At 46.2% G+C, this 21,672-nt stretch overlaps 1 protein-coding gene across 1 annotated transcript in view; it reads left to right on the top strand.

Moving 5' to 3' along the window:
• LOC124038772 overlaps positions 1-21,672 on the top strand; it is a 133,569-nt gene that overhangs the window by 32,578 nt on the left and 79,319 nt on the right. The window contains exons 18-24 of the mRNA XM_046354862.1: positions 9,911-10,014; positions 10,975-11,126; positions 11,303-11,352; positions 11,472-11,572; positions 17,607-17,758; positions 17,859-17,997; positions 18,153-18,303. Of these exons, the coding sequence (XP_046210818.1) occupies positions 9,911-10,014; positions 10,975-11,126; positions 11,303-11,352; positions 11,472-11,572; positions 17,607-17,758; positions 17,859-17,997; positions 18,153-18,303 (849 nt within the window). The remainder of the gene's footprint in view (positions 1-9,910; positions 10,015-10,974; positions 11,127-11,302; positions 11,353-11,471; positions 11,573-17,606; positions 17,759-17,858; positions 17,998-18,152; positions 18,304-21,672) is intronic.

The following is a 21,672-nucleotide window of genomic DNA, read 5'->3' as shown; positions in this document are numbered from 1 at the left end:
AGGCAGCGATCGGTTGAAAAGCATGCATTTGGTTTTACTAGCGTTTAAGAGCAGTTGGAGGCCACGGAAGGAGTGTTGTATGGCATTGAAGCTCGTTTGGAGGTTAGATAGCACAGTGTCCAATGACGGGCCGAAAGTATATAGAATGGTGTCGTCTGCGTAGAGGTGGATCAGGGAATTGCCCGCGGCAAGACCAACATCATTGATATATACAGAGAAAAGAGTCGGCCCGAGAATTGAACCCTGTGGCACCCCCATAGAGACTGCCAGAAGACCGGACAGCATGCCCTCCGATTTGACACACTGAACTCTGTCTGCAAAGTAATTGGTGAACCAGGCAAGGCAGTCATCCGAAAACCGAGGCTACTGAGTCTGCCGATAAGAATCTGGTGATTGACAGAGTCGAAAGCCTTGGCAAGGTCGATGAAGACGGCTGCACAGTACTGTCTTTTATCGATGGCGGTTATGATGTCGATTAGTACCTTGAGTGTGGCTGAGGTGCACCCGTGACCGGCTCGGTAACCAGATTGCATAGCGGAGAAGGTACGGTGGGATTCGAGATGGTCAGTGACCTGTTTGTTGACTTGGCTTTCGAAGACCTTAGATAGGCAGGGCAGAATGGATATAGGTCTGTAACAGTTTGGGTCCAGGGTGTCTCCCCCTTTGAAGAGGGGGATGACTGCAGCAGCTTTCCAATCCTTGGGGATCTCAGACGATATGAAAGAGAGGTTGAACAGGCTGGTAATAGGGGTTGTGACAATGGCGGTGGATAGTTTCAGAAATAGAGGGTCCAGATTGTCAAGCCCAGCTGATTTATACGGGTCCAGGTTTTGCAGCTCTTTCAGAACATCTGTTATCTGGATTTGGGTAAAGGAGAACCTGGAGAGGCTTGGGCGAGGAGCTGCGGGGGGGCCGGAGCTGTTGGCCGAGGTAGGAGTGGCCAGGCGGAAGGCATGGCCAGCCGTTGAGAAATCCTTGTTGAAGTTTTCGATAATCATTGATTTGTCGGTGGTGACCGTGTTCCCTAGCCTCAGTGCAGAGGGCAGCTGGGAGGAGGTGCTCTTGTTCTCCATGGACTTCAGTGTCCCAGAACTTTTTGGAGTTGGAGCTACAGGATGCAAACTTCTGCCTGAAGAAGCTGGCCTTAGCTTTCCTGACTGACTGCGTGTATTGGTTCCTCACTTCCCTGAACAGTTGCATATCGCGGGGACTGTTCGATGCTATTGCAGTGCGCCACAGGATGTTTTTGTGCTGGTCGAGGGCAGTCAGGTCTGGAGTGAACCAAGGGCTGTATCTTTTCTTAGTTCTGCATTTTTTGAACGGAGCATGCTTATCTAAAATGGTGAGGAAGTTACTCTTAAAGAATGACCAGGCAACCTCACCTGACGGGATGAGGTCAATGTCCTTCCAGGATACCCGGGCCAGGTCGATTAGAAAGGCCTGCTCACAGAAGTGTTTTAGGGAGCGTTTGACTGCGGCACCGTAGCGGATACAGGAGGGCCAGTTGGTCAGGATGACGTCTATGAGGGTGCCCTTGCTTACAGAGTTAGGGTTGTACCTGGTGGGTTCCTTGATGATTTGTGTGAGATTGAGGGCATCTATCTTAGATTGTAGGACTGCCGGGGTGTTAAGCATATCCCAGTTTAGGTCACCCAACAAAACAAACTCTGAAGCTAGATGGGGGGCAATCAATTCACAAATGGTGTCCAGGGCACAGCTGGGAGCTGAGGGGGGTCGGTAGCAGGCGGCAACAGTGAGAGACTTATTTCTGGAGAGAGTCATTTTCAGAATTAGTAGTTCGAACTGTTTGGGTATGGACCTGGAAAGTATGACATGACTTTGCAGGCTATCTCTGCAGTAGACTGCAACTCCTCCCCCTTTGGCAGTTCTATCTTGACGGAAGATGTTATAGTTGGGTATGGAAATCTCTGAATTTTTGGTGGTCTTCCTGAGCCAGGATTCAGACACGGCAAGGACATCAGGGTTAGCAGAGTGTGCTAAAGCAGTGAGTAAAACAAACTTAGGGAGGAGGCTTCTGATGTTGACATGCATGAAACCAAGGCTTTTTCGATCACAGAAGTCAACAAATGAGGGTGCCTGGGGACATGCAGGGCCTAGGTTTACCTCCACATCACCCGCGGAACAGAGAAGGAGTAGTATGAGGGTGTGGCTAAAGGCTATCAAAACTGATCGCCTAGAGCGTTGGGGACAGAGAATAAGAGGAGCAGGTTTCTGGGCATGGTAGAATATATTCAGGGCATAATGCGCAGACAGGGGTATGGTGGGGTGCGGGTACGGCGGAGGTAAGCCCAGGCACTGGGTGATGATGAGAGGTTTTATCTCTGGACATGCTGGTTGTAATGGGTGAGGTCACCGCATATGTGGGAGGTGGGACAAAGGAGGTATCAGGGGTATGAGGAGTGGGACTAGGGGCTCCATTGTGAACTAAAACAATGATAACTAACCTGAGCAACAGTATACAAGGCATATTGACATTTGAGAGAGACATACAGTGAGGCATACAGTCAGTTGGTAGAGCATGGCGCTTGTAACGCTAGGGTAGTGGGTTCGATTCCCGGGACCACCCATACGTAGAATGTATGCACACATGACTGTAAGTCGCTTTGGATAAAAGCGTCCGCTAAATGGCATATATTATTATATTATATTATTAATCACAGGTGTTGAATTGGGAAAGCTAGCTAAAACAGTGGGTGAGACAACAGCTAATCAGCTAGCATAACAACAGCAGGTAAAATGGCATTGACAGATAAATCAAACAAGCAGAATGGAGTACCGTGATTAATGGACAGTCCAGCGTGCATCAGCTATGTAGCCAAGTGATCAGAGTCCAGGGGCAGCGGTGGATGGGGCAGGGGGGCTGGACTGGCGAGTGTTATATATATATATATATATATATATATATATATATATATATATATATATATATATATATATATATATATATATATGTATGTTATCCAGGTTTAAAAAAACTAACAATGACTAAGTAGCTTGTAGCTAGTTAGCTGGTTCGCTTCTGGAGGTTCTTGAGTGTGTTCTAAAAATTACAAATAATAGCGATTCCGTATCACATTGGGTGAGGCAGGTTTCCGGAAGGTATAAACAAATTTTAAAAATCGGGAAGAGATAGAAAGTACATATGGGCCACTGCGATGCAGACGGTTAGCAGGCCTGTGCTAACAAGCTAACAGATTAGCTGTCATGTTTTGTCTTAGATTGTCTTGTCATTTTGCTTTTCCCTCTGTTCGTTTTCCCCCTGCTGGTCTTTTTAGGTTCGTTCCCCTTTTTCTCTCTCTCTTCCTCTCTCTCTTCTCTCTATCGTTCCGCTCCTGCTCCCAGCTGTTCCTATTCCCCTAATCAATCATTTAGTCTTCCCACACCTGTTCCCTATCTTTTTCCCTGATTAGAGTCCCTATTTCTCCCCTTGTTTTCCGTTTCTGCCCTGTCGGATCCTTGTCTATTGTTCACCGTGCTGTGTCTGTGTATCGCCCTGTCGTGTCGTGTTTCCCTCAGATGCTGCGTGGTGAGCAGGTGTCTGAGTCTGCTACGTTCAAGTGCCTTCCCGAGGCAACCTGCAGTTCTTGATCGAGTCTCCAGTCTGTTCTCGTCATTACGAGTGGAATTATGCCTTATGATTGTAGATTTACTTTACTGGATTAAAGACTCTGTTTTCGCCAAGTCGCTTTTGGGTCCTCATTCACCTGCATAACAGAAGGATCCGACCAAAGAATGGACCCAGCGACTACAGACGCTCGTAACACTGCCGTCGAGATCCAAGGAGCCATGCTCGGCAGACACGAGCAGGAATTGTCTGCTGCTCGCCATGCCGTGGAGAACCTGGCCGCTCAGGTTTCCGACCTCTCTGGACAGTTCCAGAGTCTTCGTCTCGTGCCACCTGTTACTTCCTGGCCTGCCGAGCCTCCGGAACCTAGGGTTAATAACCCACCTTGCTACTCCGGGCAGCCCACGGAGTGCCGCTCCTTTCTCACCCAGTGTGATATTGTGTTCTCTCTCCAACCCAACACATACTCTAGCGAGAGAGCTCGGGTTGCTTACGTCATTTCACTCCTTATTGGCCGGGCTCGAGAGTGGGGCACAGCTATCTGGGAGGCAAGGGCTGATTGTTCAAACAATTACCAAAACTTTAAAGAGGAGATGATTCGGGTTTTTGACCGTTCAGTTTTTGGTAGGGAGGCTTCTAGGGCCCTGGCTTCCCTATGCCAAGGTGATCGATCCATAACGGATTACTCTATAGAGTTTCGCACTCTTGCTGCCTCTAGTGACTGGAACGAGCCGGCGCTGCTCGCTCGTTTTCTGGAGGGACTCCACGCAGTGGTCAAAGATGAGATTCTTTCTCGGGAGGTTCCTTCCAGTGTGGACTCTTTGATTGCTCTCGCCATCCGCATAGAACGACGGGTAGATCTTCGTCACCAAGCTCGTGGAAGAGAGCTCGCGTCAACGGTGTTTCCCTGCTCCGCATCGCAACCATCTCCCTCCTCTGGCTCAGAGACTGAGCCCATGCAGCTGGGAGGTATTCGCATCTCGACTAAGGAGAGGGAACGGAGGATCACCAACCGCCTGTGCCTCTATTGCGGACTTGCTGGACATTTTGTCAATTCATGTCCAGTAAAAGGCCAGAGCTCATCAGTAAGCGGAGGGCTACTGGTGAGCGCTACTACTCAGGTCTCTCCATCAAGATCCTGTACTACTATGTCGGTCCATCTACGCTGGACCGGTTCGGGTGCTACATGCAGTGCCTTGATAGACTCTGGGGCTGAGGGTTGTTTTATGGACGAAGCATGGGCTCGGAAACATGACATTCCTCTCAGACAGTTAGGGAAGCCTACGCCCATGATGGTAGTCATCTCCCCAGTATCAAATATGAGACACTACCTTTAACCTTCACAGTATCTGGTAACCACAGTGAGTCTATTTCCTTTTTGATTTTTCGTTCACCTTTTACACCTGTTGTTTTGGGTCATCCCTGGCTAGTATGTCATAATCCTTCTATTAATTGGTCTAGTAATTCTATCCTATCCTGGAACGTTTCTTGTCATGTGAAGTGTTTAATGTCTGCCATCCCTCCCATTTCTTCTGTCCCCACTTCTCAGGAGGAACCTGGCGATTTGACAGGAGTGCCGGAGGAATATCATGATCTGCGCACGGTCTTCAGTCGGTCCCGAGCCAACTCCCTTCCTCCTCACCGGTCGTATGATTGTAGTATTGATCTCCTTCCGGGGACCACTCCTCCTCGGGGTAGACTATACTCTCTGTCGGCTCCCGAACGTAAGGCTCTCGAGGATTATTTATCTGTGTCTCTTGACGCCGGTACCATAGTGCCTTCTTCCTCTCCGGCCGGGGCGGGGTTCTTTTTTGTTAAGAAAAAGGACGGTACTCTGCGTCCCTGCGTGGATTATCGAGGGCTGAATGACATAACGGTTAAGAATCGTTATCCGCTTCCCCTTATGTCATCAGCCTTCGAGATTCTGCAGGGAGCCAGGTGCTTTACTAAGTTGGACCTTCGTAACGCTTACCATCTCGTGCGCATCAGAGAGGGGGACGAGTGGAAAACGGCGTTTAACACTCCGTTAGGGCATTTTGAGTACCGGGTTCTGCCGTTTGGTCTCGCCAATGCGCCAGCTGTTTTTCAGGCATTAGTTAATGATGTTCTGAGAGACATGCTGAACATCTTTGTTTTTGTCTATCTTGACGATATCCTGATTTTTTCACCGTCACTCGAGATTCATGTTCAGCACGTTCGACGTGTTCTACAGCGCCTTTTAGAGAATTGTCTCTACGTGAAGGCTGAGAAGTGCTCTTTTCATGTCTCCTCCGTTACTTTTCTCGGTTCCGTTATTTCCGCTGAAGGCATTCAGATGGATTCCGCTAAGGTCCAAGCTGTCAGTGATTGGCCCGTTCCAAGGTCACGTGTCGAGTTGCAGCGCTTTTTAGGTTTCGCTAATTTCTATCGGCGTTTCATTCGTAATTTCGGTCAAGTTGCTGCCCCTCTCACAGCTCTTACTTCTGTCAAGACGTGTTTTAAGTGGTCCGGTTCCGCCCAGGGAGCTTTTGATCTTCTAAAAGAACGTTTTACGTCCGCTCCTATCCTCGTTACTCCTGACGTCACTAGACAATTCATTGTCGAGGTTGACGCTTCAGAGGTAGGCGTGGGAGCCATTCTATCCCAGCGCTTCCAGTCTGACGATAAGGTTCATCCTTGCGCTTATTTTTCTCATCGCCTGTCGCCATCTGAACGCAACTATGATGTGGGTAACCGCGAACTGCTCGCCATCCGCTTAGCCCTAGGCGAATGGCGACAGTGGTTGGAGGGGGCGACCGTTCCTTTTGTCGTTTGGACAGACCATAAGAACCTTGAGTACATCCGTTCTGCCAAACGACTTAATGCCCGTCAAGCTCGTTGGGCGTTGTTTTTCGCTCGTTTCGAGTTTGTGATTTCTTACCGTCCGGGTAGCAAAAACACCAAGCCTGATGCCTTATCCCGTCTGTTTAGTTCTTCTGTGGCTTCTACTGATCCCGAGGGATTCTTCCTTATGGGCGTGTTGTCGGGTTGACAGTCTGGGGAATTGAAAGACAGGTTAAGCAAGCACTCACGCACACTGCGTCGCCGCGCGCTTGTCCTAGTAACCTCCTTTTCGTCCCTGTTTCCACTCGTCTGGCTGTTCTTCAGTGGGCTCACTCTGCCAAGTTAGCTGGTCATCCCGGTGTTCGAGGCACTCTTGCGTCTATTCGCCAGCGCTTTTGGTGGCCGACTCAGGAGCGTGACACGCGCCGTTTCGTGGCTGCTTGTTCGGACTGCGCGCAGACTAAGTCGGGTAACTCTCCTCCTGCCGGTCGTCTCAGACCGCTCCCCATTCCTTCTCGACCATGGTCTCACATCGCCCTAGACTTCATTACCGGTCTGCCTTTGTCTGCGGGGAAGACTGTGATTCTTACGGTTGTCGATAGGTTCTCTAAGGCGGCACATTTCATTCCCCTCGCTAAACTTCCTTCCGCTAAGGAGACGGCACAAATCATCATCGAGAATGTGTTCAGAATTCATGGCCTCCCGTTAGACGCCGTTTCAGACAGAGGCCCGCAATTCACGTCACAGTTTTGGAGGGAGTTCTGTCGTTTGATTGGTGCGTCCGTCAGTCTCTCTTCCGGGTTTCATCCCCAGTCTAACGGTCAAGCAGAGAGGGCCAATCAGACGATTGGTCGCATACTACGCAGCCTTTCTTTCAGAAACCCTGCGTCTTGGGCAGAACAGCTCCCCTGGGCAGAATACGCTCACAACTCGCTTCCTTCGTCTGCTACCGGGTTATCTCCGTTTCAGAGTAGTCTGGGTTACCAGCCTCCTCTGTTCTCATCCCAGCTTGCCGAGTCCAGCGTTCCCTCCGCTCAAGCGTTTGTCCAACGTTGTGAGCGCACCTGGAGGAGGGTGAGGTCTGCACTTTGCCGTTACAGGGCACAGACTGTGAGAGCCGCCAATAAACGTAGGATTAAGAGTCCAAGGTATTGTTGCGGCCAGAGAGTGTGGCTTTCCACTCGCAACCTTCCTCTTACGACAGCGTCTCGTAAGTTGACTCCGCGGTTCATTGGTCCGTTCCGTGTCTCCCAGGTCGTCAATCCTGTCGCTGTGCGACTGCTTCTTCCGCGACATCTTCGTCGCGTCCATCCTGTCTTCCATGTCTCCTGTGTCAAGCCCTTTCTTCGCACCCCCATTCGTCTTCCCTCCCCCCCTCCCGTCCTTGTCGAGAGCGCACCTATTTACAAGGTACGTAGGATCATGGACATGCGTTCTCGGGGACGGGGTCACCAATACTTAGTGGATTGGGAGGGTTACGGTCCTGAGGAGAGGAGTTGGGTTCCGTCTCGGGACGTGCTGGACCGTTCACTTATTGATGATTTCCTCCGTTGCCGCCAGGATTCCTCCTCGAGTGCGCCAGGAGGCGCTCGGTGAGTGGGGGGGTACTGTCATGTTTTGTCTTAGATTGTCTTGTCATTTTGCTTTTCCCTCTGTTCGTTTTCCCCCTGCTGGTCTTTTTAGGTTCGTTCCCCTTTTTCTCTCTCTCTTCCTCTCTCTCTTCTCTCTATCGTTCCGCTCCTGCTCCCAGCTGTTCCTATTCCCCTAATCAATCATTTAGTCTTCCCACACCTGTTCCCTATCTTTTTCCCTGATTAGAGTCCCTATTTCTCACCTTGTTTTCCGTTTCTGCCATGTCGGATCCTTGTCTATTGTTCACTGTGCTGTGTCTGTGTATCGCCCTGTCGTGTCGTGTTTCCCTCAGATGCTGCGTGGTGAGCAGGTGTCTGAGTCTGCTACGTTCAAGTGCCTTCCCGAGGCAACCTGCAGTTCTTGATCGAGTCTCCAGTCTGTTCTCGTCATTACGAGTGGAATTATGCCTTATGATTGTAGATTTACTTTACTGGATTAAAGACTCTGTTTTCGCCAAGTCGCTTTTGGGTCCTCATTCACCTGCATAACATTAGCAGGCCGGGGTAAACAAGGTAGTAGTTAGCGGACCTGGGCTAAACAAGCTAGCAGTTAGCATGCCGAATTAGCAAGCAAGGAGATAGCGAGTGCTAGAGAGTTAGCCTTTGGAGGACGTCGCGATGGGGTGAGTCTGTTTATTCCTCTTCATGCTGTGACATCGATAGACCGGTCGTGGATCCGGGTATAGAAGCCCAGGAGTATGCTAGGAACACAGGAGCTCTGGCCGGGCTAGCTTCAAGCTACGTGGGTGGAAACGCTAGCCAGGAGTAATCAACCAGGGTTGCGGTTTGGCTCAATAGCTAGTTGTGAAGATCCAGCTGAAAAAAATGTTCCGTTTGCGGAGGGAATCCGGGGATAAAAAATAAATAGGTCCGTTATGCTCTGGTTAGCATCGCGTTGTTCGAACTGGCGAGAGCTTTCTGAGCTAAAGGTTAGCTGATGACCGGTTAGCTGAAGACCGCTAGCATAGCTGGTGGTTAGCTGGCTAGCTTCAGTTGAGGGGTTCCGGTTCCGAAGTAAATATAAATACTTTAGGAAAAGTAGCTACATTGGGTGAGGAGGATTGCAGGAGAGTCTTTGGAAGCTTAGGTTTAGCAAAATGTTTTTAAAGATATGCGAAGAAAAATATCTAAAACGAAAAAGAGATGATATTTACAGAGAGACGATACGACAGGACGACTTACTGCTACGCCATCTTGGATACTTGTATTTACCCACGGTGTTCAGGGTTTACTCTCCTATTTACCCACAGTGTTCAGGGTTTACCCTCCTATTAACCCACGGTGTTCAGGGTTTACCCTCCTATTAACCCACGGTGTCCAGGGTTTACCCTCCTATTTACCCACAGTGTCCAGGGTTTACCTGCTTATTTATCCACGGTGTCCAGGGTTTACCCTCCTATGGTGTCCAGGGTTTACCCTCCTATTTACCCACAGTGTCCAGGGTTTACCCTCCTATTTACCCACAGTGTCCAGGATTTACCCTCCTATGGTGTTCAGGGTTTAACCTCCTATTAACCCACAGTGTCCAGGGTTTACCCTCCTATTAACCCAGGGTGTCCAGGGTTCCCCCTCCATTAACCCACGGTGTCCAGGTTTCAACCTCCTATTAACCCACGGTGTCCAGGGTTTACCCTCCTATTAACCTACAGTGCTCAGGGTTTACCCTCCTATTAACCCACAGTGTCCAGTGTTTCCCCTCCATTAACCCACGGTGTCCAGGGTTTACCCTCCTATTAACCCACAGTGTCCAGGGTTTACCCTCCTATTTACCCAAGCTGTTCAGGGTTTACCCTCATTTTAACCCACAGTGTCCAGGATTTACCTTCTTATTTAAAACAAAATACTCCAAAACATGTCATTAAATGTTGAATCACCATACTGTTTCCCACAGGGAAGTACTCCTCCAGCTGCCCTGACACGATGGTCTATGACTACACCATGACCAGCTGTGACCGCACCTGTCATTCACTGAGCCAGACAGACTTCACCTGCCAGGTACATTTACATGGACATCTCATTTCTATTCATGTTACTTATTTAATATTATTTTTATTCTCATAATTATTGTTATAATTATTCATTTTTTAAATGTTTTGTGGTCTATGACGAGTTTATGATGATGTGAATGGTTGTTTGTGGTATTGTCATTGTGATGTGGGTGTGTGTTTTGTTGTTGTGTAGGCTGTTGTTGTCTTGTTGTTGTTGTGTAAGTTGTACAACCGAATGCCTAAACTGAATGTGTCTTCAGCGTTAAACCCAAATCCTCTGAATCAGAGAGGGTGCTGCCATAATCGACATTCACATCTTCGGCGCCCAGGGAACAGTGGGTTAATTGCCTTGCTCAGGGGAACAGTGGGTTAACTGCCTTGCTCAGGGCCCGGGGAACAGTGGGTTAACTGCCTTGCTCAGGGCCCGGGGAACAGTGGGTTAACTGCCTTGCTCAGGGCCCGGGGAACAGTGGGTTAACTGCCTTGCTCAGGGCCCGGGGAACAGTGGGTTAACTGCCTTGCTCAGGGGAACAGTGGGTTAACTGCCTTGCTCAGGGGAACAGTGGGTTAACTGCCTTGCTCAGGGCCCGGGGAACAGTGGGTTAACTGCCTTGCTCAGGTCCCGGGGAACAGTGGGTTAACTGCCTTGCTCAGGGCCCGGGGAACAGTGGGTTAACTGCCTTGCTCAGGGGCAGAACGACAGATTATTACGTTGTCAGCTCCGGCATTCGATCCAGTAATCAATGCTCTAACCAATAGGCTACCAGAGCCCCAATATATTGTTGTTGTCTTGTTGTTGTTGTCTTGTTGTTGTTGTTGTCTTGTTGTTGTTGTTGTCTTGTTGTTGTTGTGGATGCTGTTTTCTTGTTGTTTCTGTTTTGTTCTTGTTGTGGATGTTGTTGTTGTTGCAGACATGCCCAAAGTAATTTCCCCTCATGGATAAAACACTTTTAATTGAATTGAACAGTTAGACCATGTGTCTGTGGACGGCTGTGGCTGTGCCGAGGGAACCTACCTGAACGACCAGGGAGAGTGTGTCCCTGCCTCACGCTGCTCCTGCTACAATAAGGGCACAGTAGTACCCCCTGGAGAGGTCACCAGGATCTATGGGGCTACATGGTGAGGACTTGGTTGGCATGTGAAAGAAAATCTCTGAAAATCTGATGGTCTCCTCTGTTGTGGCTCTACTAAAATATTTAGAAATCGACTGTCTTCTTCAGAAATATTGTTTTACTGCAAGAGGCATGCTAAACCATGCTTAACCCCCTCCTCTTATACCCCTCTTAACCACCCAGCTCTTGCAGACAAGGGAAATTAAGCTGTACTGGAGAACCACAACATTTATGTGAGTACTCTGAAATTCAGAACACATTGTTATTTGCCAAATATAGCAAATCACTTCACAACCAAGACTCTGTAGTTTAGTCCCTACTAATCTATAAAGCCTACTTTTGTTCCCTACAGCCTGTGAAGAACCAATGGGTTTCTTCAACTGTTCTAGTGCAGGGCCCGGAGCCAAGGGCTCAGAGTGCCAGAAGAGCTGTCAAACACTAGACAGTCACTGTGTAAGTCTACAATGGGACATGCCTTACAACACGTTAATAAAAACATGCCTTACAACACGTTAATAAAAACATGCCTTACAACACGTTAATAAAAACATGCCTTACAACACGTTAATAAAAACATGCCTTACAACACGTTCAAATCAAATCAAATCAAATTTTATTTGTCACATACACATGGTTAGCAGATGTTAATGCGAGTGTAGCGAAATGCTTGTGCTTCTAGTTCCGACAATGCAGTGATAACCAACAAGTAATCTAACTAACAATTCCAAAACTACTGTCTTATACACAGTGTAAGGGGATAAGGAACATGTACATAAGGATATATGAATGAGTGATGGTACAGAGCAGCATACAGTAGATGGTATTGAGTACAGTATATACATATGAGATGAGTGTGTAGACAAAGTAAAAAAAGTGGCATAGTTAAAGTGGCTAGTGATACATATGTTACATAAGGATGCAGTCGATGATGTATAGTACAGTATATACATATGCATATGAGATGAATAATGTAGGGTAAGTAACATTATATAAGGTAGCATTGTTTAAAGTGGCTAGTGATATATTTACATCATTTCCCATCAATTCCCATTATTAAAATGGCTGGAGTTGGGTCAGTGTCAATGACAGTGTGTTGGCAGCAGCCACTCAATGTTAGTGGTGGCTGTTTAACAGTCTGATGGCCTTGAGATAGAAGCTGTTTTTCAGTCTCTCGGTCCCAGCTTTGATGCACCTGTACTGACCTCGCCTTCTGGATGATAGCGGGGTGAACAGGCAGTGGTTCGGGTGGTTGATGTCCTTGATGATCTTTATGGCCTTCCTGTAACAACGGGTGGTGTAGGTGTCCTGGAGGGCAGGTAGTTTGCCCCCGGTGATGTGTTGTGCAGACCTCACTACCCTCTGGAGAGCCTTACGGTTGAGGGCGGAGCAGTTGCCGTACCAGGCGGTGATACAGCCCGCCAGGATGCTCTCGATTGTGCATCTGTAGAAGTTTGTGAGTGCTTTTGGTGACAAGCCGAATTTCTTCAGCCTCCTGAGGTTGAATAGGCGCTGCTGCGCCTTCTTCACGACGCTGTCAGTGTGAGTGGACCAATTCAGTTTGTCTGTGATGTGTATGCCGAGGAACTTAAAACTAGCTACCCTCTCCACTACTGTTCCATCGATGTGGATAGGGGGGTGTTCCCTCTGCTGTTTCCTGAAGTCCACAATCATCTCCTTAGTTTTTTTGACGTTGAGTGTGAGGTTATTTTCCTGACACCACACTCCGAGGGCCCTCACCTCCTCCCTGTAGGCCGTCTCGTCGTTGTTGGTAATCAAGCCTACCACTGTTGTGTCGTCCGCAAACTTGATGATTGAGTTGGAGGCGTGCGTGGCCACGCAGTCGTGGGTGAACAGGGAGTACAGGAGAGGGTTCAGAACGCACCCTTGTGGGGCCCCCGTGTTGAGGATCAGCGGGGAGGAGATGTTGTTGCCTACCCTCACCACCTGGGGGCGGCCCGTCAGGAAGTCCAGTACCCAGTTGCACAGGGCGGGGTCGAGACCCAGGGTCTCGAGCTTGATGACGAGCTTGGAGGGTACTATGGTGTTGAATGCCGAGCTGTAGTCGATGAACAGCATTCTCACATAGGTATTCCTCTTGTCCAGGTGGGTTAGGGCAGTGTGCAGTGTGGTTGAGATTGCATCGTCTGTGGATCTATTTGGGCGGTAAGCAAATTGGAGTGGGTCTAGGGTGTCAGGTAGGGTGGAGGTGATATGGTCCTTGACTAGTCCCTCAAAGCACTTCATGATGACTGAAGTGAGTGCTACGGGCGGTAGTCGTTCAGCTCAGTTACCTTAGCTTTCTTGGGAACAGGAACAATGGTGGCCCTCTTGAAGCATGTGGGAACAGCAGACTGGTATAGGGATTGATTGAATATGTCCGTAAACACACCGGCCAGCTGGTCTGCGCATGCTCTGAGGGCGCGGCTGGGGATGCCGTCTGGGCCTGCAGCCTTGCGAGGGTTAACACGTTTAAATGTCTTACTCACCTCGGCTGCAGTGAAGGAGAGACCGCATGTTTCCGTTGCAGGCCGTGTCAGTGGCACTGTATTGTCCTCAAAGAGGGCAAAAAAGTTATTTAGTCTGCCTGGGAGCAAGACATCCTGGTCCGTGACTGGGCTGGATTTCATCTTGTAGTCCGTGATTGACTGTAGACCCTGCCACATGCCTCTTGTGTCTGAGCCATTGAATTGAGATTCCACTTTGTCTCTGTACTGACGCTTAGCTTGTTTGATAGCCTTACGGAGGGAATAGCTGCACTGTTTGTATTCAGTCATGTTGCCAGACACCTTGCCCTGATTAAAAGCAGTGGTTCGCGCTTTCAGTTTCACGCGAATGCTGCCATCAATCCACGGTTTCTGGTTAGGGAATGTTTTTATCGTTGCTATGGGAACGACATCTTCGACGCACGTTCTAATGAACTCGCACACCGAATCAGCGTATTCGTCAATATTCCCATCTGACGCAATACGAAACATGTCCCAGTCCACGTGATGGAAGCAGTCTTGGAGTGTAGAGTCAGCTTGGTCTGACCAGCGTTGGACAGACCTCAGCGTGGGAGCCTCTTGTTTTAATTTCTGCCTGTAGGCAGGGATCAGCAAAATGGAGTCGTGGTCAGCTTTTCCGAAAGGGGGCGGGGCAGGGCCTTATATGCGTCGCGGAAGTTAGAGTAACAATGATCCAAGGTTTTACCACCCCTGGTTGCGCAATCAATATGCTGATAAAATTTAGGGAGTCTTGTTTTCAGATTGGCTTTGTTAAAATCCCCAGCTACAATGAATGCAGCCTCCGGATAAATGTTTTCCAGTTTGCAAAGAGTTAAATAAAGTTTGTTCAGAGCCATCGATGTGTCTGCTTGGGGGGGGATATATACGGCTGTGATTATAATCGAAGAGAATTCTCTTGGAAGATAATGCGGTCTACATTTGATTGTGAGGAATTCTAAATCAGGTGAACAGAAGGATTTGAGTTCCTGTATGTTTCCTTCATCACACCATGTCCCGTTAGTCATGAGGCATACGCCCCCGCCACTCTTCTTACCAGAGAGATGTTTGTTTCTGTCGGCGCGATGCGTGGAGAAACCCGTTGGCTGCACCGCCCTGGATAGCGTCTTCCCAGTAAGCCATGTTTCCGTAAAGCAGAGAACGTTGCAGTCTCTGATGTCCCTCTGGAATGCCATCCTTGCTCGGATTTCATCAACCTTGTTGTCGAGAGACTGGACATTGGCAAGAAGAATACTGGGAAGTGGTGCGCGATGTGCCCTTTATCGGAGTCTGACCAGAACACCGCCGCGTTTCCCTCTTTTTCGGAGTCGTTTCCTTGGGTCGCTGCATGCGATCCATTCCGTTGTCCTGTTTGTAAGGCAGAACACAGGATCCGCGTCGCGGAAAACATATTCTTGGTCGTACTGATGGTGAGTTGACGCTGATCTTATATTCAGTAGTTCTTCTCGACTGTATGTAATGAAACCTAAGATGACCTGGGGTACTAATGTAAGAAATAACACATAAAAAAACAAAAAACTGCATAGTTTCCTAGGAACGCGAAGCGAGGCGAACCACTTGCTCCTACCTGGCACGCAGGCGTCCCATCTAGAGCTCTGGAAATGCAAATGCGCTATGCTAAATGCTAATAGTATTAGTTAAAACTCAAACGTTCATTAAAATACACATGCAGGGTATTGAATTAAAGCTACACTCGTTGTGAATCCAGGCAACAAGTCAGATATTTAAAATGCTTTTCAGCGAAAGCATGGGAAGCTATTATCTGATAGCATTTAACACCACAAAAGACCCGCAGGGGACGTAAACAAAATAATTAGCATATTCGGCGCTACACAAACCGCACAATAAAATATAAAACATTCATTACCTTTGACCATCTTCTTTGTTGGCACTCCTAGATGTCCCATAATCACTATTGGGTCTTTTTTTCGATTAAATCGGTCCATATATAGCCTAGATATCGTTCTATGTAGACTGTATGATAAATGAAAAAAATAGCGTTTCATAACGTAACGTAATTTTTTAAAATTCAAAAAGTCTACGATAAACTTTCACAAAACACTTCGAAATACATTTGTAATGCAACTTTAGGTATTAGTACACGTTAATAAGCGATCAATTTCATCAGGAGGCGATGTAACTTCTATAGTGTCGTCTGGAAAAAAACATGACCGGAGAGAGCTCGACCAAAACATCCGGTTGGAGACCGGAGGGAAGGAGTTCCCTTGAACCGGTTAGACCAAGAATCAATTGCGAATCAAATGACAAGACTCTAGACAACGTGTGGTAGCTGTAGGCGCTGAAAACTCGGTCTCATGTAATTCGGTTCACTTTGAACAATTCCTGGAAGTAAGCGCAATGATATTTATTTCCATTTTCAGTGATCAGGTTTTCCTGCGCTATTCGATGAAACTCACGCTCTGTTAAAGTCACAGCCATGATGTAACCAGTTTTATAAACGTCTGAGTGTTTTCTATCCACACATACTAATCATATACATGCATATACTATATTCCTGGCATGAGTAGCAGGGCGCTGAAATGTTGCGCGATTTTTAACAGAATGTTCGAAAAAGTAGAGGGTAGACTGAAGAGGTTAATGAAAACATGCCTTACAACACGTTAATAAAAACATGCCTTACAACACGTTAATAAAAACATGTCTTACAACACGTTAATAAAACATGCCTTACAACACGTTAATAAAACATGCCTTACAACACGTTAATAAAACATGCCTTACAACACGTTAATAAAACATGCCTTACAACACGTTAATAAAAACATGCCTTACAACAAGTTAATAAAACATGCCTTACAACACGTTAATAAAAACATGCCTTACAACACGTTAATAAAAACATGCCTTACAACACGTTAATAAAAACATGCCTTACAACACGTTAATAAAACATGCCTTACAACACGTTAATAAAACATGCCTTACAACACGTTAATAAAACATGCCTTACAACACGTTAATAAAACATGCCTTACAACACGTTAATAAAACATGCCTTACAACACGTTAATAAAACATGCCTTACAACACATTAATAAACACATGTCTTACAACACGTTAATAAAAACATGCCTTACAACACGTTAATAAACACATGCCTTACAACACGTTAATGAAAACATGCCTTACAACACGTTAATAAAAACATGCCTTACAACACGTTAATAAAAACATGCCTTACAACACGTTAATAAAACATGCCTTACAACACGTTAATAAAACATGCCTTACAACACGTTAATAAACACATGTCTTACAACACATGAATAAACACAAGCCTTACAACACGTTAATAAAAACATGTCTTACAACACGTTAATAAACACATGCCTTACAACACGTTAATAAACACATGTCTTACAACACATTAATAAAAACATGCCTTACAACACGTTAATAAAACATGCCTTACAACACGTTAATAAACACATGCCTTACAACACGTTAATAAAAACATGCCTTACAAAACGTCAATAAAAACATGCCTTACAACACGTTAATAAAAACATATATTGCAACACATTTTAATAAAAAGGACAATGTTATGTTAACACAGTGACAGATTAATCAAATGATTTCTTACCTTGGACAAAGCTAGGCCCAGGATCCAAACGATATCCTCCGATGAGATTGACTTTTTATAGGGTTTGTGTTTGAGCAGACTGCAATGTTTATTGAGAACCTGATCTCCATGAACATCAAGGAGATCATCTTTAAAAGTCATCCTTGTGTCTTTTCAAACACTTGATCAATTGATCCATTTGACAAATAATGTCCACATCTTATACCCTGGAGGGTGGAGGGACATTCAGGCACATAATGTCCACATCTTATACCCTGGAGGATGGAGGGACATTCAGGCACATAATGTCCACATCTTATACCCTGGTGGGAGGAGGGATATTCAGGCACATAATGTCCAACTTAAATTCATGTCAGTCCTTCCCTGATTCATTGTGTTATAGATCAGTGCAGATTGTGTGTCAGGCTGTGTATGTCCTGATGGTCTGCTGTCTGATGGAAACGGAGGATGCATCAAGGAAGACCTATGTCCCTGTTCTCACAATGGAGTCTACTACCAACCTGGACATGTGCTCAAAGTAGACTGCAATACCTGGTAAAATCAACTTCTATCCCTCTTCTTCTTCTTCTTCCTTGGATATGTCAAATCCTTCCCTCTAAAATCTTCCCATGTGATTATGTTTGCATCATTGTAGCACTTGCGAAGGCAGAAAATGGCAGTGTACCAATAAGCAGTGTGATGGGATGTGTGCCATATATGGAGATGGGCATTTCATCACTTTTGATGAGGAAAGGTTCACTTTCAATGGAGATTGTGAATACATTCTTACTCAGGTAGGGCAATAATCATTTGCATTCATGATTTTCTTTGTATTTTTATTAAATCCCCTACTTTATGTATGATGCATATATTTTCTCATTATGATTAAGATGAGGTAATGATAATAACTAAGAGGTTTACTGATTGTGAATTTGAAAACATCCTGCAGGACTACTGCAGCAACAATCCAAAAGGTACCTTTAGAGTGATCACAGAGAACATTCCCTGTGGAACCACCGGCACCACCTGTTCCAAGGCCATCAAGCTCTTCTTGGGGGTAGGAACTACTGTTCATAAACAGCTTCAGACATGCATTAAAGGTACGATAGACAAGTCTGGACATTTGACTCAATGTCGACACCGGTGGCTGTGAGTGTAATAGCATTCTGAACTCTGGATGCACTTACCTCGTCGCCTCCATGTGTTTTGTTAGCACACTAGATTGACAAGGCTGTCTGACGGAGTGTCTGCTTACAATTATTGTCGGGCAGATTTGATAGCAGCACAAATATCACCCCTATGTGTTTGGGTTAGGGTTAGCTATGTTTACATTTACATTTAAGTCATTTAGCATACGCTCTTATCCAGAGCGACTTACAAATTGGTGCATTCACCTTATGACATCCAGTGGAACAGCCACTTTACAATAGTGCATCTAAATATTTTAAGGGGGGGGGTGAGAAGGATTACTTTATCCTATCCTAGGTATTCCTTAAAGAGGTGGGGTTTCAGGTGTCTCCGGAAGGTGGTGATTGACTCCGCTGTCCTGGCGTCGTGAGGGAGTTTGTTCCACCATTGGGGAGCCAGAGCAGCGAACAGTTTTGACTGGGCTGAGCAGGAACTGTACTTCCTCAGTGGTAGGGAGGCGCAGGCCAGAGGTGGATGAACGCAGTGCCCTTATTTGGGTGTAGGGCCTGATCAGAGCCTGGAGGTACTGAGGTGCCGTTCCCCTCACAGCTCCGTAGGCAAGCACCATGGTCTTGTAGCGGATGCGAGCTTCAACTGGAAGCCAGTGGAGAGAGCGGAGGAGCGGGGTGACGTGAGAGAACTTGGGAAGGTTGAACACTAGACGGGCTGCGGCGTTCTGGATGAGTTGTAGGGGTTTAATGGCACAGGCAGGGAGCCCAGCCAACAGCGAGTTGCAGTAATCCAGACGGGAGATGACAAGTGCCTGGATTAGGACCTGCGCCGCTTCCTGTGTGAGGCAGGGTCGTACTCTGCGGATGTTGTAGAGCATGAACCTACAGGAACGGGCCACCGCCTTGATGTTAGTTGAGAACGACAGGGTGTTGTCCAGGATCACGCCAAGGTTCTTAGCGCTCTGGGAGGAGGACACAATGGAGTTGTCAACCGTGATGGCGAGATCATGGAACGGGCAGTCCTTCCCCGGGAGGAAGAGCAGCTCCGTCTTGCCGAAGTTCAGCTTGAGGTGGTGATCCGTCATCCACACTGATATGTCTGCCAGACATGCAGAGATGCGATTCGCCACCTGGTCATCAGAAGGGGGAAAGGAGAAGATTAATTGTGTGTCGTCTGCATAGCAATGATAGGAGAGACCATGTGAGGTTATGACAGAGCCAAGTGACTTGGTGTATAGCGAGAATAGGAGAGGGCCTAGAACAGAGCCCTGGGGGACACCAGTGGTGAGAGCGTGTGGTGAGTCGTTCTATGTGTTCGGGTTAGTGTTAGCTATGTATTAGGGTTAGGGTTAGCTATGTATTTGGGTTAGGGTTAGCTATGTAATAGGGTTAGCTATATATTAGGGTTAGGGTTAGCTATGTGTTTGGGTAAGGATTAGCTATGTATTAGTGTTAGTGTTAGCTATGTATTTGGGTTAGGGTAAGCTATGTATTTGGGTTAGGGTTAGCTATGTAATAGGGTTTGCTATGAATTGATAGAGGAATTCTAAATTCCTTTAATGTTTTAATTGTCAAAACCAATTAGCACTCATTTCTAATTCATTTAATGAGTTGTAAGTTCATTAATTATGCATGAAGTAGATCGAGACCAGTCTTAAAAGCCAGGTTAAAGAGCGTTTAATTCCAGAGAGTACTAACCACATACACAGATCTCCACAGGTTATAAACTCAAAATGACATCATCAGTTTCCCACGATAGCCCCGTTGGTTTTTTTGTTTAGGTCCGGAGATGCTTTCTACTCCCCTCATAAACCAGACATTACAACCTGTCTAAAAGATACAGATTTCTCTCACCAATGGAACAAAACCCAAACATTCTTATCTTGTCTGAAAAGCTTTTTCTCCCCCTTGACCTTTCCAAGAGGCACAGACAATCAAATTAGTTCTGCTTACATTTTCAGTAACAGCTTAACCAATAACCTTTATTTTTCATATCATAACATAATAGTATTAGAATAAATGGTTTCTAATCATTAACGAATACATAATTGATCATCTAAACTATATTTTCCTCTATCAATCCTCCCTTTGATCAAATATTATACATTCAATTCTACATCTAGTTTTATTTAATCATAAAAAATGAAAGTATAAACGATCTTAACTAACCTTTTTATAGAGGTTCATCAGATTATCATATGAATAGACACATAATCAACAAATCAATTATAAATGTTTATCCAACTCTCCACATTTCATTAATCAATTCTAACCTTAACTCCAACTGTTTTTAAACCTACATCAGAATCCTAACTCTTCCTTCCGGATTTTCGTCACGACCTTAATAAAAAAAAAAAACAGTTTAATCATGGAAACCAATTACAATCTAATTCCCCTTCATCTCAACACTAGCCTCATCAAACATAAATTCCCCACAAATGACAGATCCGGATTTGTCCACTTCCTCTGTAGACATGCCTTCAGTCCTCCACAGGTCAGAACCTGGAATCGGCCCATAACGCACCATATGTAGGGTCATTGATCTTTCCAGAGTCCTGGAAACAAGGCCTCGCACACAGGGAATTAGACAACAGCTGCATAAAATTAAAACAGTCATACAGGTTGATACAGCCCAAAACACCGTGATTATAACACTTTTCCATTTTCCAAATGCACTATCAAACCAATTAGTCAGGGAAGTATCCACCCCAGAGTTTTCTGCCAACCCGTGAGCCAGGGTGGTCAAACCAGCTGAGGCTTCGGGCACTGATTCGTCCGGAGCTGTGCTACCCGGGATGTAAGACACAGTCCTGATTACCACGCCCACTTCCTCCTTTTATCTAATGCAATTCTATTCTGTCAGGTCTTCCAACTGATTGCTTCAGTCTGTTCTACAAACCCTTTAATAACCCTTTAATAACCCTTCTGGTATAATTGATAAAGCGCTGTTGATTATAATAAATATAATTAATCCAGTCTACATTGCTTGAGAGTAGACCACTCTAATCCTGCTAGTATTCCAATCAGTCGGCAATACCGCACAAACTCATTCCCCCACACAACCACCAGATGTCGACACTGGCCCATTTAATTTTATTTGGCATTCATGAACAGCTTTACCATACATGCCATTCCCTTAAGGGAATTAATTCCGTTCAGTGGAAAAGGGATAGTTGTTAACTGGGGTTTAGCGTTATTGAATCCATTCCAACCATAAGTTGGACTCCCCAAACCCAGTCTCCACTTTTATAACTTCTTTGAGGTCTTTGGTCTGAACTATTCGTACCTTTATACAATACTTCCTCTGTTCAGGAACACAGTCCAAAACGC

The sequence above is a fragment of the Oncorhynchus gorbuscha genome, linkage group LG01 (assembly GCF_021184085.1).
Source record: "Oncorhynchus gorbuscha isolate QuinsamMale2020 ecotype Even-year linkage group LG01, OgorEven_v1.0, whole genome shotgun sequence".
Taxonomy (NCBI): Eukaryota; Metazoa; Chordata; class Actinopteri; order Salmoniformes; family Salmonidae; genus Oncorhynchus; species Oncorhynchus gorbuscha.
The sequence above is the reverse complement of the archived record's forward strand: the minus strand, read 5'-3'. Positions and strand labels throughout refer to the sequence as shown.